Genomic DNA, 14,551 nt, shown 5'->3' with positions numbered 1-14,551 from the left:
CAAATGACATCTCCAATACAATTTAAACATAAATATCATACAGGCAGAGCTTATCCACAATCTCACAGGTGCATGACAAAATCGTTCACAGCTTTCCGCTGCTCGTACAGACGCTCGAGCATGTGCAATGTCAAATTCCAGCAAGTTGACATGTAGCGGATTAAACGGTATAGCAGCAGGCTGTTCTGTCGCTGCAGGTCCAGGAGAGTGTTTCTTGCCACGTAAGAGTGGCTGAAGTGATTGGACAGTCTCCTGGACTTTGCCAGCACCTTGCGCAAGCCAGTGTACTTATTTACAAAGTGCTGCACCACTAGGTTGATGATGTGTGTCATGCAGGGAGCATGTTTTATTTCACCCAGGTTTAGGGCAGCCACAATGTTGCGCCCATTGTCGCTGACCACGTTGCCCAGTTGGAGTCAGCAGGGCGACAGCCAGCAGCATGTTTGCCGCTTGATGTACAGTACTTGAGCAACTGCTCGCTGGTGTGGCTACTGTATCCCAGGCCGATTAGCTCCAACATGGTGTGGCAACGGTTGACCTGGCAAATATGATAGAAGAGGTAGTGTAAGCGACCCTGTGCCATGCTACTATTAGGGATGGGAATATGTCCATGGAGGAGGAGGCAGATAAGTGCCTGATGTGGGAGCCAGGCTGACACAATCGTAGGGGAGAGGGGTCAAAAGAACCTGGCCTCGTTGCCAGGGTGCTGCCTCGCTACTGTCGAAAAAAACATTAACCCAGTGGGACATGAAAGACATGTATGTATTGTCCCTGCGCGTAAGAGCTGCTCCAGGTGTTCAACATGGCATATACCTTGCCGCACAGCGAGAATCACAGGGAGTGGCCAATCTTGTCTGCCAGGTGAGCGTACAAGGCAGGGATGGCTTTTAGGGAGAAATAATGCTGGCTAGAAATCTTCCAGCAAGGCTGAGTGCACACGTTTCGCTCCCTAAAAGCAGCTGATTTGACTAAGGCCTCATGCACACGACCGTTGTGTGCATCCGTGGCCGTTGTGCCGTTTTCCATTTTTTTTCGCGGACCCATTGACTTTCAATGGGTCTGTGGAAAAATTGGAAAATGCACCGTTTTGCAGCCGCATCCGTGATCCGTGTTTCCTGTCCGTCCAAAAAATATGACCTGTCCTATTTTTTTGACGGACAACGGTTCACGGACCCATTCAAGTCAATGGCTCCATGAAAGAACACGGATGCACACAAGATTGGCATCCGCGTCCGTGATCCATGGCTGTAGGTTACTTTCATACAGACGGATCCGAAGATCCGTCTGTATGAAAGCTTTTTCAGAGCTGAGTTTTCACTTCGTGAAAACTCATATCCGACAGTATATTCTAACACAGAGGCGTTCCCATAGTGATGGGGACGCTTCTAGTTAGAATATACTACGAACTGTGTACATGACTGCCCCCTGCTGCCTGGCAGCACCCGATCTCTTACAGAGGGCTGTGATCCGCACAATTAACGCCTCAGGTGCTGCACCTGAGGGGTTAATTGTGCATATCATAGCCCCCTGTAAGAGATCAGGGGCTGCCAGGCAGCAGAGGGCAGACCCCCCCTCCCTCCCCAGTTTTAATTTCATTGGTGGCCAGTGCGGCCCCCCCGGCCCCCCCTCCCTCCCTCTATTGAGTTATTTTCATTGGTGGCACAGTGTGCGGTCCCCCCGGCCCCCCCTCCCTCCCTCTATTGTATTATTTTCATTGGTGGCACAGTGTGCTGCCCCCCCCCGGTACCCCCCCTCCCTCTAGTGTATTATCATTGGTGGCCAGTGTGCACCCCCACCTGCAGTAGCGTCCTGGTTGCCATGGTTACCGATCGGAGCCCCAGTGATTAAACTGGGACTCCGATCGGAACTCTCCGCTGCCACCAATGATCGGGGGGGGGGGGAGAGGAGAGGCCACACACTGGCCACCAATGATATTAATACAATAGAGGGGGGCCGGGGGGGGGCGCACACTGGCCACCAATGATAATACAATAGAGGGAGGGAGTGGTGGCGGGGGGGGCCGCACACTGTGCCACCAATGAAAATAATACAATAGAGGGAGGGAGGGGGGCCGCACACTGGCCACCAATGATAATACAATAAAGGGAGGGAGGGGGGCGGGGGGGCGCACACTGGCCACCAATGATAATACAATAGAGGGAGGGAGGGGGGGCGGGGGGCTGCACACTGGCCACCAATGATATTCAAACTAGGGAGGGAGGGGGGTCTGCCCCCTGCTGCCTGGCAGCCCCTGATCTCTTACAGGGGGCTATGATACGCACAATTAACCCCTTCAGGTGAGGCACCTGAGGGGTTAATTGTGCTGATCAAAGCCCCCTGTAAGAGATCGGGTGCTGCCAGGCAGCAGGGGGCAGTCATGTACACAGTTCTCAGTATATTCTAACTTGAAGCGTCCCCATCACCATGGGAACGCCTCTGTGTTAGAATATACTGTCGGATCTGAGTTTCACGATCTAACTCAAATCTGATGGTATATTCTAACATAGAGGCATTCCCATGGTGATGGGGACGCTTCAAGTTAAAATATACCATCGGATTGGAGAAAACTCCGATCCGATGGTATATTAACTCCTGACTTTACATTAAAAGTCAATGGGGGACGGATCAGTTTGCAATTGCACCATATTGTGTCAACGTCAAACGGATCCGTCCCCATTGACTTGCAATGTAAGTCAGGACAGATCCGTTTGTCCGTGGATCCTCCAAAAATAAAGGAAGACCCACGGACGAAAAAAACGGTCACGGATCACGGACCAACGGGACCCCGTTTTGCGGACCATGAATAAATACTGTAGTGTGCATGAGGCCTGAATGGTATGGCAGCAACTGCACTGCCAGCAACTTGTCCAGGTGGGAATTAAGCTTGCGCACCATCGGATTACTGGGCGCCTAGAGTTGTTTCCTGGCCACGCATTCCGTTATCAATGGCTGACAATGGAGCAGAGGAGGAGTCTCAGCGGGAGAAGCTGAAAGAGATAATGACTATGTGAAAGACACCGTACTGCCCATGGATGCAGCCTGGCTGGGACTGGGAGGAGGAGGGAACTTCTGCTGCGGTTGCTGGCTGCCACCTCTGTTTGCCCACGGGATGGGGTGATGCTGCTTCATGTGGTTCAGTAGAGCTGGGGTGCCTGCATTTCTTAGCCTGCCCACGTCTTATTATGCTCTTGCACAGCTTGTACAAGGCAATGCTTTTGTCTTCCGGCAATGTGCAGAAAATAAAGAGGCAGACAGGAGATACTCGTGCAGCAGAGGTAGAGGCAGCCATGCTCAGCTTAGCTCTGGCTCGTTTTGGGCCTAACCCACCAACAGCATCAGCGTCATCACCAGATCCTGAAGCAGGCGTGGCCCTGGCTGTTTTTTGGGAGGTACGTGGCCTCTGCTCTTTATTGCTGCCGCCATCCCCCTCGTCCTCCGATCTTGCCTCCTCAGCACCCCGTTCCGACTCACAAGTCCTGTCCAGCACGCAATTGTTATGGGAGTCTTTACCCTCCCTTTCGCTTCTATCAGAGTGTGGGATATCATGGTGGGTTCTTTTGCCCCCCTCTCCCCGACTGCCACTATTGCTGCCCCCAACGCCAATAGCGTGGCTATGGGGACCACTGCTACCACCATCAACACGGTATGCCCAATTTCACATTAACACTCACAAATAGATTGCTGATATACCATATGTTTATATATCTATCTCCTGGTTAAAGAACAACTACAGTCAGGTCCATAAATATTGGGACATCGGCACAATTCTAACATTTTTGGCTCTATACACCACCACAATGGATGAAATGAAATGAACAAGATGTGCTTTAACTGCAGACTGTCAGCTTTAATTTGAGGGTATTTACATCCAAATCAGGTGAACGGTGTAGGAATTACAACAGTTTGCATATGTGCCTCCCACTTGTTAAGGGATCAAAAGTAATGGGACAGAATGGTAATCATAAATCAAACTTTCACTTTTTAATACTTGGTTGCAAATCCTTTGCAGTCAATTACAGCCTGAAGTCTGGAACGCATAGACATCACCAGACGCTGGGTTTCATCCCTGGTGAAGCTCTGCCAGGCCTCTACTGCAACTGTCTTCAGTTCCTGCTTGTTCTTGGGGCATTTTCCCTTCAGTTTTATCTTCAGCAAGTGAAATGCATGCTTATTCGGATTCAGGTTCAGGTGATTGACTTGGCCATTGCATAATATTGAAAATAAAGTAATGGTGGGCAGGCACTCTATTTATGGGTTCATGGAAAGGCAGTTTTTATTAATTAATTTAAAATACCATAGAAATATGTAGGCATAAAAATATAGCAACAATTAAATACAAATAATTTAGCAGCAATATCAATATAACAGCGATTAAATGGCAGTTGACAAATAGCAGCAATATCAGTTGATAAATAACAATTGGAGGATAGCAGCGATATTAGCAGCAATTGATGATAATAAAAAGCAGAAATATCTTCTAGGGTTGGATTAGTGGCAATAGTTCCATGTATCAATCCCCATATAGTGTATACCACTATTTTTAATGGAAACCAGGTATCTATACGATGTGATAACAATGTAGCAACAATGTTCTTGGTTGTAGCAGTTATGAGAATTCAGCTATTGAAGTGACTGCAATTGATCGTTATATGTCTCTTTATGTTTCTTTCTTATGCGATACAAATATTCAAATACAGTCTTGTTTTTTTAAAATAGGGAATCCTCTATTGTGCACATTAGATATTTTGTTTACTCACAGTTCGGCTGTTTTCTGGTGTGGCGTCCCGCTCCTATTCTGAGAACAGGCTGACCTTTGTAGTTCGGACCCTCCGGTCACAGCTTGTTTTAAAAGTCGGCGTGCCACATGCTATGGCGGCGTCTCTATTTAATATTAGTTCCGCCCCTTCAGTGTTCGGATCGCCTCTTAAAGGGCTTCTGTCAGCCCACTAAACCGTTTTTTTTTTTTTTTGCTTAATAATAACCCCTACACTGCGATTTATCCATACATAAGTAAAATAATAATTTTGGTTCAGTAGAATTTGCTAAAACCCTATTTTTCTAATATGTAAATTACCTTGCTACCAGCAAGTAGGGCGGCTACTTGCTGGTAGCAGCCGCATCCTCCGATGGTAATGATGCCCCCTCTGCTTGTTGATTGACAGGGCCAGCGGACGGGATCTTTCTCCGCTGGCCCTGCCTGTTTTCATTCAATATCTGGCGCCTGCGCCGCGGCCGTACCTATCTTCAATCGGCGCAGGCGCACTGAGAGGCGGCCACTCACTCGGCCGCTTCATCCTCAATGCGCCTGCGCCGGGTGTAGATGTGACGTCATCGGCGCAGGCGCATTGAGGATGAAGCGCCGAGTGAGTGGCCGCCTCTCAGTGCGCCTGCGCCGATTGAAGATAGGTAAGGCCGCGGCGCAGGCGCCAGATATTGAATGAAAACAGGCAGGGCCAGCGGAGAAAGATCCTGTCCGCTGGCCCTGTCAATCAACAAGCAGAGGGGGCGTCATTACCATCGGAGGATGCGGCTGCTACCAGCAAGTAGCCGCCCTACTTGCTGGTAGCAAGGTAATTTACATATTATAAAAATAGGGTTTTAGCAAATTCTACTGAACCAAAATTATTATTTTACTTATGTATGGATAAATCGCAGTGTAGGGGTTATTATTAAGCAAAAAAAAAAACGGTTTAGTGGGCTGACAGAAGCCCTTTAACTTCTTTATTCCAGCTGCCGGGGTTCCACTTTGTAGATAATAGGTGAGTTCGTGAGTTTTTTAGGTTAGATTCCTCTTGGAGCGCTCCAGCAATATAATTTCAGTTTTTGTGTGCTTGTTCACCCATAACAAGCATACCAGTTCGATTGGCAGCCATACATGCCCACGTCATGACACTACCACCACCATGCTTCACTGATGAGGTGGTCTCCTCCTATCAGACACCTGCTCCTACAGCCCAATTCCACTGCCACCCTCCATTACGCTCACCTCATTTGAAGTACACTCTGTTCGCATCTACTCTCCCTCCAACCTTCAAGTAGCCGTCATTTACCGCCCTCCAGGCCCAGCCACCATCTTTCTTGACCACTTTAATACCTGGCTACTACACTTTCTTTCTGCCGACATCCCCACTATCATCATGGGTGACTTCAACATCCCTATTGACACATGCCACTCGGCCGCCTCTAAACTCCTGTCACTCTCTTCCTCCTTCGGCCTATCACAGTGGTCTTCAGTTCCCACCCACAGAGATGGCCACACTCTGGATCTGATCTTTACCCGCCTCTGCTCCCTATCTAACCTTTCTAATTCGCCTCTCCCCCTATCCGACCACAACCTACTCACCTTCTCTTCACTGGTCTCTTCTGCTGCTCCCCCGGTCCACACACTAACACACCCCCGCAGGAACCTTAAACATCTCGACTTTCACTTGCTTTCCGACTCTCTTCTCCCACTCTCTACCATCTGTTCCCTCCTAGACCCAGAAGCTGCTACCACCCTATATAACACCACAATAAGTACAGCTCTGGACACTGTTGCCCCCCTCACACACAACAAAACCCGAAAAATCAACAGACAACCCTGGCACACCAACCTGACCAAAAACTCAGACAAGCTTCCAGGGCTGCTGAGCGGCAATGGAAGAAATCCCATTCAAATGATCATTTCACTGCATACAAGCAATCCCTCCTCATATTTAAATCCTCACTCGCTGATGCAAAACAGGCCTACTTCTCATCTCTCATATCTTCCCTGTCACACAGCCCTAAACAACTTTTTAGCACTTTTAACTCCCTTCTCCGCCCCCCAGCGCCCCCAGCCTCTCCTCTCTTCTCAGCTGAGGACTTTGCCAAATATTTCAAACAAAAGATAGTCAACATCAGAGAAAGCTTCACCACACAGTCCCCACAGACCCTCTACACAACGGCTCGGTCCCCTTCTCCCAAAACCCGCTTCTCCACCAGTACAGAAGAAAAACTCTCCACTCTACTCTCCAAATCTCATCTGACCACCTGTGCACTTGACCCAATCCCATCCCACCTCATCCCTAACCTCACCACAGTGTTTATCCCAGCCCTAACTCATCTCTTCAACCTATCACTAAACTCTGGTGTCTTCCCCTCTGCTTTTAAACATGCTACCATTACACCCATCCTCAAAAAGCCTTCACTTGACCCATCTTCCTTGTCCAGTTATTGCCCCATATCACTTCTTCCGTATGCCTCAAAGCTACTTGAACAACATGTCCATTCAGAACTGTCCTCCCACCTCTCCTCCTGCTCCCTCTTTGACCGCCTACAATCTGGCTTCCGACCCCACCACTCAACCGAGACTGCCCTTACTAAAGTCACCAATGACCTACTGACAGCCAAAACCAAGAAACAATACTCTGTCCTCCTTCTCCTTGACCTGTCCTCTGCCTTTGACACTGTTGACCACTCCCTTCTGTTGCAAACTCTCTCTTCTCTCGGCATCACCGACCTGGCCCTCTTCTGGATCACATCATACCTCACAGACCGGACGTTTAGCGTCTCCCACTCTCGCACCACCTCCTCGTCTCATTCCCTCTCTGTTGGTGTCCCGCAAGGCTCTGTCCTAGGACCCCTGCTCTTCTCTATCTACACCTTTGGCCTGGGACAGCTCATAGAGTCCCATGGCTTTCAGTATCACTCCTACGCTGACGACACACAAATCTACCTCTCTGGTCCAGAAATCACCACCTTACTATCAAGAATACCACAATGTCTATCTTCTATATCATCCTTCTTCGCCTCTCGCTTCTTTCCCCCATCTTGTTCAACCCCCTCAACAGACCTATCTATCATGATCAATGGCTGCACACTCTCCCTGGTCAACAAAGTCCGCTGCCTTGGAGTGACCTTGGATTCTGCACTTTCCTTCCGACCGCAAATCCAAGCTCTTTCCACCACCTGCCGCCTCCAACTCAAAAACATCTCCCGCATCCGTGCTTTCCTTAACTTTGAATCTGTGAAAATTCTTGTACATGCCCTCATTATCTCTCGCCTAGACTACTGCAACATTCTCCTCTGTGGCCTTCCATCTAGCACTCTCGCACCCCTCCAATCTATCCTCAACTCTGCCCGACTAATCCACCTCTCCCCCTATTACTCCTCTGCCTCTCCCCTCTGCCAATCCCTTCACTGGCTCCCCATTGCCCAGCGAATTCACTTCAAAGTACTAACAAATACATACAAGGCCGTCCATAACCTGTCCCCTCCCTACATCTCTGAGCTACTTTCCAGATACATCCCCACACGCACTCTTCGATCCTCACAAGACCTCCTTCTCTCCTCTCCTCTTATTGCCTCTTCCCACAATCGACTCCAAGATTTCTCCCGTGCATCCCCCATACTCTGGAACTCGCTACCCCAACATATCAGACTCTCACGTACATTGGAATCCTTCAAAAGAAACCTGAAAACCCACCTCTTCAGACAAGCCTACAACCAGTGACCCCGCTGCCTCTATACCGCCATGACCAACTTAACTCGCACCTACTGTGTCCTTCACCCATACCATATAGATTGTAAGCCCTCACGGGCAGGGCCCTCTCTCCTTCTGTACCAGTTTGCAACTTGTCTTGTTTATGATTAGTGCAATTGTCTGTATTATGTATGTGCACCGCTCATCATATGTACAGCGCTATGGAATGAATGGCGCTTTAATAATAAATAATAATAATAATGCTTAGGATCATGAGCAGTTCCTTTCCTTCTCCATAATCTTCTCTTCCCATCACTCTGGTACAAGTTGATCTTGGTCTCATCTGTCCCTAGGATGTTGTTCCAGAACTGTGAAGGCTTTTTTAGATATCGTTTGGCAAACTCTAATCTGGCCTTCCTGGTTTTGAGGCTCACCAATGGTTTACATCTTGTGGTGAACCCTCTGTATTCACTCTGGTGAAGTCTTCTCTTGATTGTTGACTTTGACACACATACACCTACCTCCTGGAGAGTGTTCTTGATCTGGCCAACTGTTGTGACGGGTGTTTTCTTCACCAGGGAAAGAATTCTTCGGTCATCCACCACAGTTGCTTTCCGTGGTCTTCCGGGTCTTTTGGTGTTGCTGATCTCACCTGTGCATTCCTTCTTTTTAAGAATGTTCCAAAAATTTGTTTTGGCCACGCCTAATGTTTTTGCTATTTCTCTGATAGGTTTGTTTTGTTTTTTTCAGCCAAATGATGGCTTGCTTCACTAATAGTGAGAGCACTTTGGATCTCATCTTGAGAGTTGACAGCAACAGATTCCAAATGTAAATAGCACACTTGAAATTAACTCTGGACCTTTTATCTGCTCATTGTAATTGGGATAATGAGGGAATAACACACACCTGGCCAAGGAACAGCTGAGAAGCCAATTGTCCCATTACTTTTGGTCCCTTAACAAGTGGGAGGCACATATGCAAACTGTTGTAATTCCTACACCGTTCGCCTGAATTCGATGTAAATACCCTCAAATTAAAGCTGACAGTCTGCAGTTAAAGCACATCTTGTTCGTTTTATTTCAAATCCATTGTGGTGTATAGAGCCAAAAATGTTAGAATTGTGCCGATGTCCCAATATTTATGGACCTGACTGTATATATGCTGGTTAATTAAATTGAACCCCCCAAAAGTATTTCTGTGACAATGGGGGGAAAATGAAAGTATTTCCTTGCAGGTAGCTGCTTTTGAGCTCTGCACTGCAGCAGTTGCAGTTCTGCTAGGAGGCACATCGGCCTTAGCTCCTCACTCCCTCCCTGGCTGTCAGCTCCCCTGCCTCCCTATTCTACACACACAATTATTTTTCTTTGTAGTCCTAGCCTTTCCCTTCACTCTCCCTAGCGTTATGACACAAGCTTGTTTGATTGTTGACTCTCCATGACTTCCTAAGATCGTTTTTCTAGCAAACACTTTATGACCCAACCACCCTAATTCACAGCCCAGCACAGGATGTTGTTCTGCTAGGGCACCTCCCTGCCTGCTTCAGTATTGATTGGCTCATCCAGGTTGTGTGTCAGCCTGGGAGCCAATCTGGACAAACCTCCTCCCCCCATTTCCTCTCAGGGTCATGTGAGACCCCTTCTTCTTCCTCCCTAGTGCTTTTTTTTTCTTGCTGTCATGTGCACTAAAATGACGGTACATTCTGTTTTAGCGGATTCGTCTGAAACAAACCAGAAAAAAGACTCAGATTCGTTTGCCGTCCAAAAAATAGCAAAGTAACCATCCTTATACAAACTGTAACCAAAGAGCTCAGAACAACTTCCAAAGAGATTAAAGGTGAACTCCAAGTTTATGGTAAATCAGTGTCAGATCGCACTATCTGTCACTGTCTTAGCCAAAGTGGACTTAATGGAAGACGACCATGGAGAAAACCACTGTTGAAAGAGAATCTTAAAAAACTGAGGAATTTGCCAAAATGCATATTAACTAGCCACAAAACTTCTGGGAGAATATCCTTTGGACAGATGAGAGAAAACTGGAGCTTTTTGGCAAGTCACATCAGCTTTATGTTCACTGACTCAAAAATGAAGTACGCAAAGAATAGAACATTGAATCTACTGTGAAATATGGAGGAGCTTCGCTATGTTTTGGGGCTGCTTTACTGCATCTGGCACAGGGTGTCTTGAATCTATGCAGGGTACAATGAAATCCCAAAAACTATCAAGGCATTCTTGAGCGAAATGTGCTGCCCAGTGTTAGAAAGCTTGGTCTCGGTCACAGTTCCAACAGGATAATGACCCAAAACACAGAGCTAAAACATCCAAGAATGGCTAAGAGCAAAGCACTGGACTATTCTGAAGTGGCCTTCTATGAGCCCTGATGTAAATCCTATTAAACATCTGTAAAAGGAGCTGAAATATGCAGTCTGGAGAAGGCACTTCAAACCTGATACAGTTGGAGCAGTTTGCTCACAAGGAGTGTGCCAAAATACCTGTGGACAGGTGCAGACGTCTCATTGAGAGTTACAGAAATCACTTGATTGCAGTAATTGCCCATGTATGGCGCTGGAGCGATGGGCAAACATGGCGCCCGCTCGCACATGCAGTGGGCGTCATGGCCGGCGGGCCTCCACTGTTTCAAACAGCCGCGATCCATGGCTAATTACTGCGACCGGCAATAATGCCGATCGTGGTAATTAAAGCCTTTTAGATGATATGATCAAGTGAGATCATGGCATCTAAAGGGTGAAAAACCTGGACTTCTTACCAGCATCCGCAGAGGATGCCGGTAATTGATTTTAATGCACTGGGTCTCGCTGAAGAGACCCAGGGCATTTAAGCTGCAATTCTTATTTTGGCCAGCAGGTGGCAGGCCAACATTAAAAATGAGCAAGTCTGAGCATTAAATGGATGTAAAAAATCCATGAATGTTCAGAATTAAAAAGCCAAAAAATTGGATTTTGTAGGCTCAAATACAAGCTTCAAAATCATAACAAAGAAGTAAAAAAAAGAAAAAAATATGCAAAAAAATTTAAAAATATAAACATTTAAATCACCCCTCCTTTCCGTAGAATAAAAAATAAATACATAACTAATTAAAAATATAAACCTCATGGATATCACCATGAACGAAAACAACCATACTATTAAAATACATTTCCAATATGACAAATGGCGTAATGGAAAAAAGGGTCAAAATGGCCAATTTGCCATTTTTTCATCTATTCTCTTTCCCCCAAAAAATTTAATAAAAAAATGTGATTTCGAATTTTATTCCCGCTTCCCACTACATTGTATGCCATATTCAATGGTGGCATTAGACAGTACAACTTGTTCCGCAAAAAATAAGCCCTCATACAGCTATGTGAACGGAAAAATAAAAAAGTCATGGCTCAAGGAAGATGGAGAAAAAAAACGAAAACGAAAGAACCTCCGGTTTACCATCATTTTTGTCCAGCCCAGTTTCATTAGTTTGTTTTTATTGAATATTCTGTTGAACCACAATTCAAAAGCAATTTCTGATTTTCATTAGTTGATTTTCAGTAAATTTTTATTAATTATTACTGTTGTTAGTTTAGAGTTATTTCAGTGACCATTGTGGGTTTTTCTGTCTTTAACAAAAGGATTCCAACAATTTGGTTCACGTGAGTATGTTTGCTATCTGCCATGGATTTCTCCCATTGCAATGCGGAGGGTGAAATCTGTGACAAATCTGTAGCATTTTTGCACCAAAATCCAATATGGTGCTGATTTTGGTGAGATCAGCTGCATGTGGCCCTATCCTTATTTATCAGACTCGCAAAATTACAAGTCATCAACTTTTTCAGAGAAGCTAATTCAAAAGTGCCTACCAATATAGATGAACTGCCTGTTGTCAGATTTGGCGTCAGTGTTTCTGCTATGACGGAATGAATAACTGAATGCCTCTAAATCCATTCCAATATGCATTCCGTCATGGAATTGCGTTATGGTCCGTGGTAACGGAATCCATAACGCAATTCAGTAACTACCACAACACGAACCCGCACACGAACTTCGCTCATCCCTACTCATTTAGGATATGAAAACTTTTTTTTGTGTGACAAAACACTTTGTAAGGGTGGTGTCTCGCACACCTTTTTGTGCAGTTTATGGCCACAGCGAGAAGTGGATCCAGCAGGAAAAAATTGTCTTCCTTTATTATTTTCATCCCCTTCCACTTCTGGCTTTAGCTCAAAAACTTCCACAAAAAGCTGTGTTTGTCACCACCCTAATGGAAATTCTTTCCCAGTCAGTCATTAGTTTGAGTAGCCATGTATCATGTAATTAACGCATTGTTTTGTTTGAATCTATTGCAGAATTGGTGATGTTGCTGGAGTGGTGGTCAGACACTGATTGCACGCTGTATACAGATCCTGCAAACTATAGCAAGTATGGCAAAGAGAACGCTATAGTAATTCTCAACCATAACTTTGAAATTGACTTTCTCTGTGGTTGGAACTTTTGTGAGAGATTTGGTGTCCTTGGTGTAAGTATATCATCTAGTGGTTATCAGAGTGCAGCGGTTGTGTATATTTTATATTGGTTTACGGCTACTTTCACATCAGTGTTGTTTTGTCCACAACGCTTCAGTTTTGTCCCCATTCATTGTCATTGGGGACAAAACTGAAATGGGGTGCACCAGAATGCATTCCGTTCTCGTTGGACACAAAATTGCCGCAAGCAGTGTTTTTATGTGCAGTATGAGAAACTGAACAAGCCGGATCTGCCACCAAAAACTATGTAAAAGTCAATGGTGTTGGATCAGTTTCTTTTCAGAAACATTAAAGGGTTTCTGTCATGAGAAATGACGTTAGGTAGCTGACTGACATTAGCGATGGGCTAATGTCAGCAGTACATAACAGTGGGCTTTATAACTCCCTGCCTACTGCCGTTCTCTTAAAATAAAGACTTAGACTCTAGGTGCTATTAGGGCGTTTCTTCAGCACCTAGAGGCTCGGTCTACGCACCCTTTGGCACGCCCAGGTCCAGTTGATTGACTTTCGAGTTCTCCTCAGTGTCCCGTAAATCCAGTTTAGTATTTGGCACAGACGCAGTGAGTGAAGGACGTGCCCCTGCTTCTGGCTTTCTTCCTTCGGCGCAGGCGCCTGCGCCGAATACTAAATGGGATGGTGCAGGCGCGGGATTTACGGGACGCTGAGGGGAACTCGAAAGTCAATCAACTTGACCTGGGCGTGCCAAAGGGTGCGTAGACCGAGCCTCTAGGTGCTGAAGCAACGCCCTAATAGCACCTAGAGGCTCATTAGCATATTTGAAGAGTCTTTATTTTAAGAGAACGGCGGCAGGCAGGGAGTTATAAAGCATACTGTTATGTAGTGCTGACATTAGCCCATCGCTAATGTCAGTCAGCTACATAACGTTATTTCTCATGACAGAAACATTAACTTACAATGGTTTTAATGCCGGTTTCTTCATTTTCGATATAATACAACCGTATCCGTTCTGAACGGATGCAGCCAGTTGTATTATTAGAACAGAACTGTTTCACTGTGGTTTTGAGATTCCCTGCCAGATCGGAAAACCGTACAGCAAAAGCACTGATGTGAAAGTAGTCTATATCGGGTCCGTTACTTCACAATTGTCACTCATTAGGAACATAATAAATGGAAAATAGATTGCATTTATTGCAGTGCTGCTCTTTTATGGATACACATTTTGAAAGCGTTTGCCTTTCAGTCATTGCATAAAATAGCATTAGAGCCTGCATGTTTCTGCACATCTCGCATTACATAAGGATAATAGCCATTCTGTGGCTTTTAAAGTAACACAGATTACTTTAGTCTGCTGGTGGTATAGATTACTCTAAGGCTGGGTTCACACTTGAGCGTTTTACAGCGTGTTCAAGCGCGCTGTAAAACGCTCAACACATGAAAACCAATGCTTCCCTATGGCCCTGGCTCTCACTTGAGCGTTTTACAGCGCGTTTGAACGCGCTGAAAAACGCCCTACGCTCAAACAAGTTCTTGAGCTTCTTTGGGGCGTTTTGACGCGCGTTTGTGGCCATAGGACACTGCAGTCTATCACACAAACGCGCGTCAAACGCGCGTTTACTATTGCAAAAAACGTGCATAAA

The 14,551-nt window shown here is 46.0% G+C and overlaps 1 protein-coding gene across 1 annotated transcript in view; it reads left to right on the top strand.

Moving 5' to 3' along the window:
- AGPAT4 (1-acylglycerol-3-phosphate O-acyltransferase 4) overlaps positions 1-14,551 on the top strand; it is a 126,268-nt gene that overhangs the window by 42,088 nt on the left and 69,629 nt on the right. Inside the window, exon 2 of the mRNA XM_040427138.1 lies at positions 12,777-12,946. Coding sequence (XP_040283072.1) covers positions 12,777-12,946 — 170 coding nt within the window. The remainder of the gene's footprint in view (positions 1-12,776; positions 12,947-14,551) is intronic.

The sequence above is a fragment of the Bufo bufo genome, chromosome 4, assembly GCF_905171765.1.
Source record: "Bufo bufo chromosome 4, aBufBuf1.1, whole genome shotgun sequence".
NCBI classification, from domain to species: domain Eukaryota; kingdom Metazoa; phylum Chordata; class Amphibia; order Anura; family Bufonidae; genus Bufo; species Bufo bufo.
The sequence above is the reverse complement of the archived record's forward strand: the minus strand, read 5'-3'. Positions and strand labels throughout refer to the sequence as shown.